This window comes from Austrofundulus limnaeus, unplaced genomic scaffold (assembly GCF_001266775.1).
Source record: "Austrofundulus limnaeus strain Quisiro unplaced genomic scaffold, Austrofundulus_limnaeus-1.0 Scaffold0, whole genome shotgun sequence".
NCBI lineage: Eukaryota > Metazoa > Chordata > Actinopteri > Cyprinodontiformes > Rivulidae > Austrofundulus > Austrofundulus limnaeus.
In genome coordinates, this window is record NW_013952402.1 from 2,704,443 (window position 1) to 2,707,183 (window position 2,741).

The following is a 2,741-nucleotide window of genomic DNA, read 5'->3' on the forward strand; positions in this document are numbered from 1 at the left end:
GTGTGTGTGTGTGTGTGTGTGTGTGTGTGTGTGTGTGTGTGTGTTATTGTTAAGGTCATGGCAATGTGAACGGTTCTTGATAAGCTTCTGTCTACAGAGAGGCGCACCTATTGGCTGTTAGATGACATTTGTTAGCAGACTGGAGTCCTCCCTCAGGTTTTCATGTGTCGGGTATTGATCACAGCAAGGATGACCTTGTGGTCAACACTCAGTTCTTTTGGCTGACATTGGTGGTGTAGGTAGAGAGCCTGTGTTTACTTCTTTAAATAAAGAGTAAATTAGAATTTGTGGACCGTGATGAAAAGGCAGTTGTAAATAGTGTAAGTGTAATAATGTTATTCTATTCTACTTTAATTTTATTGTTATAAAGTCCACTATTTTATTTTCATCAGCAGAACCGTTTTTATTTTGTTTCTTGTCCATATCAAACCTAAGACTAGCTCACTTTCCACCTTGAGTATCTTAATAAATTGTAAAGTCATGACATTTATTTTGGAGCTTCCATACTGTTTATTCAGGTGATAAAAAAAAACAAAGCCAATACTCTGCTTATCTTTACTGTTTCAGCCCAGGAGCAAAATCTTGGAGATCAGTTCCTTCATCTCTTCCTTCAAGATGGAAGCCCTGTTGCTGAAGTTGGTTGTGGCGGCAGCCATGTTTTAAACGCAGCTGCAGGAGTGACCGTGAACAATAACAGATGGACGCCAATCAGGATCCGGTATGATACTGTTTTCCTCTCCAATTCTTTACACGTGTGTGCCAAGATAATTTTCTGTCCAAGAAGACCGTTTTAATATATAATAATTCTGAACTTAAACACAATTTATTGTTTTTTTTTATTTTTCATGATGCACATTTCCACTTGAAACGTATGTATATTTTATCAAAAATATTTACAATTACATGAGAAATGGAAGCAGATGGAAAAAAATATGTAAAACAAAATGTAAATTAGTCATAATACAGTATTATAACCACATGATTAATATTAAGTAGGTCCCCAGCATGTATTTTTCTCATGATGCACACTGGTAGCAGTGATGTAAATAACTTACAACCATTGGCCATAACTCTTAGATCAAGTTCTTGTTTGCTCTTTGTGATCGTTTTGGCAACGGACACCAGTCAGCCTGGGCACTTTAAACGTTATGCAGCTGCACAAATTCATATAAAARAAACCACAAAGGACTGTGTATGTTTTATACCATTCAGTTGGGATCAGCAGTAACTTTTAAAACTATTGCAGCTAAAATATGTCGTCTATTGGATTAGGCAGTACTGGCCAGTTTTCACTCTCTGAACGCCGCAAATACTTTTGATTTATTCTTGGCATCTGTAGATCCAACACTGATACTTCATAGAATGATCYTATTGACTATTTTCTTTTGATTTCTGGTCAACTGAGAAAGCTGGCATTTTTGCCAAATGGTTTTGGAATGCATGTGAATGTTTGAGAATTYTAAAGTTAGTGAGCACACAATGAAAATAAAACTTTTCTTAATGACCTSTTCATTTGCTAAGTTATTTATCAGAACTAGATCAAAGTAACCACAAGTAAATATAATCCTGGTACMATGGATTGGTTCAGGAAGTCAGTTTGGACCAGTTTTAGTTCACTAAATAATGGCCCCAACTCTGGAATATTATTGGATTTTGTCATATGAGTTGATCAAATCAAGACTGTCCACAGTGTTTCCAATATATTACCGAGAAAGCTTTGGCTTTTCCAAAGGAGTGTCTGTTTAATAAATCTTTGGTAGAATCACTCAGGTTTTAGATCATTTTGCTTATMACCGARTTTCTTCTGAGACTTGATTTTTTTTTCCTTTGGAGGTTCATTGTTTCATCAAGTTATCCTTACTCTGATGCACCAAAACAAGCTAAAAAGATATTAACATCTTCACATGTTCATGTGGTAGAATTAATTCTAATACTACAACCCAATATATCTTTTAGTTTTCAAACACCTYTTTKTTTATTTAACTTTTATTTAAGCAGGCAAATCCCACTGAGATCACAGATCTGGGGACTGGGCCTGAAGGCAGCCTAAACATACATGTTTTTGGACTGTGGGAGGAAATCAGACTATCCAGAGAAAACCCACACAGTCACAGAGAAGAACATGCAAACTTCACACACAAAGACCCCAGGCACAATCTGGGGCTTGAACCCAGGATACACAACAAGTGCAAACCACTAAGCCACCATGATGCCCACACACTCGTCACTGATTTATAGTCATGTTTGTAAAATATTCTTTCCTGACTTTTTGTTTGTTCACATTACGGTATTTTCTTTTCTTTTGTTTCTTTCATTTTCAAGCTCAAATAGCTTGCTCCTTGTTGCTCTGCCATTCACACCATGGTAGTTCATTGTTCATCCACCAGTGGAATTGTGAATGTTCTGAATCGATGTAAGAAACATTCAATGTATTAAACTTTACCTTGAGTTCTTTTGTGACTTGGTGCACTGCATGCACTGCTTTTAGAGTGATCTCTGTTGGATATCCAGTCCTCAGGACCACAACAATGGTCTTGATTTTCCTCCATTTGTACCCACTCTGTTTGGCTGTTGATGYGTTTTGTGCTGAAATTCTTTAAAAGTAATCGTTTGGCAATTTCCAACCAAGTGGGCATCAATAATATTTTTCTGAGATCCTTAGAATTTGTTTTCACGTACTTTGATATACTTGCATGTTTTATAAAGATGACTATTTTTTAAAATATAACACGTATATATAC

At 36.2% G+C, this 2,741-nt stretch overlaps 1 protein-coding gene across 1 annotated transcript in view; it reads left to right on the plus strand.

Annotated features, from left to right (window-relative positions):
• Positions 1-2,741, plus strand: part of eys (eyes shut homolog) — a 205,300-nt gene that overhangs the window by 150,838 nt on the left and 51,721 nt on the right. The window contains exon 41 of the mRNA XM_014010919.1: positions 568-718. Within this exon, the coding sequence (XP_013866373.1) occupies positions 568-718 (151 nt within the window). The remainder of the gene's footprint in view (positions 1-567; positions 719-2,741) is intronic.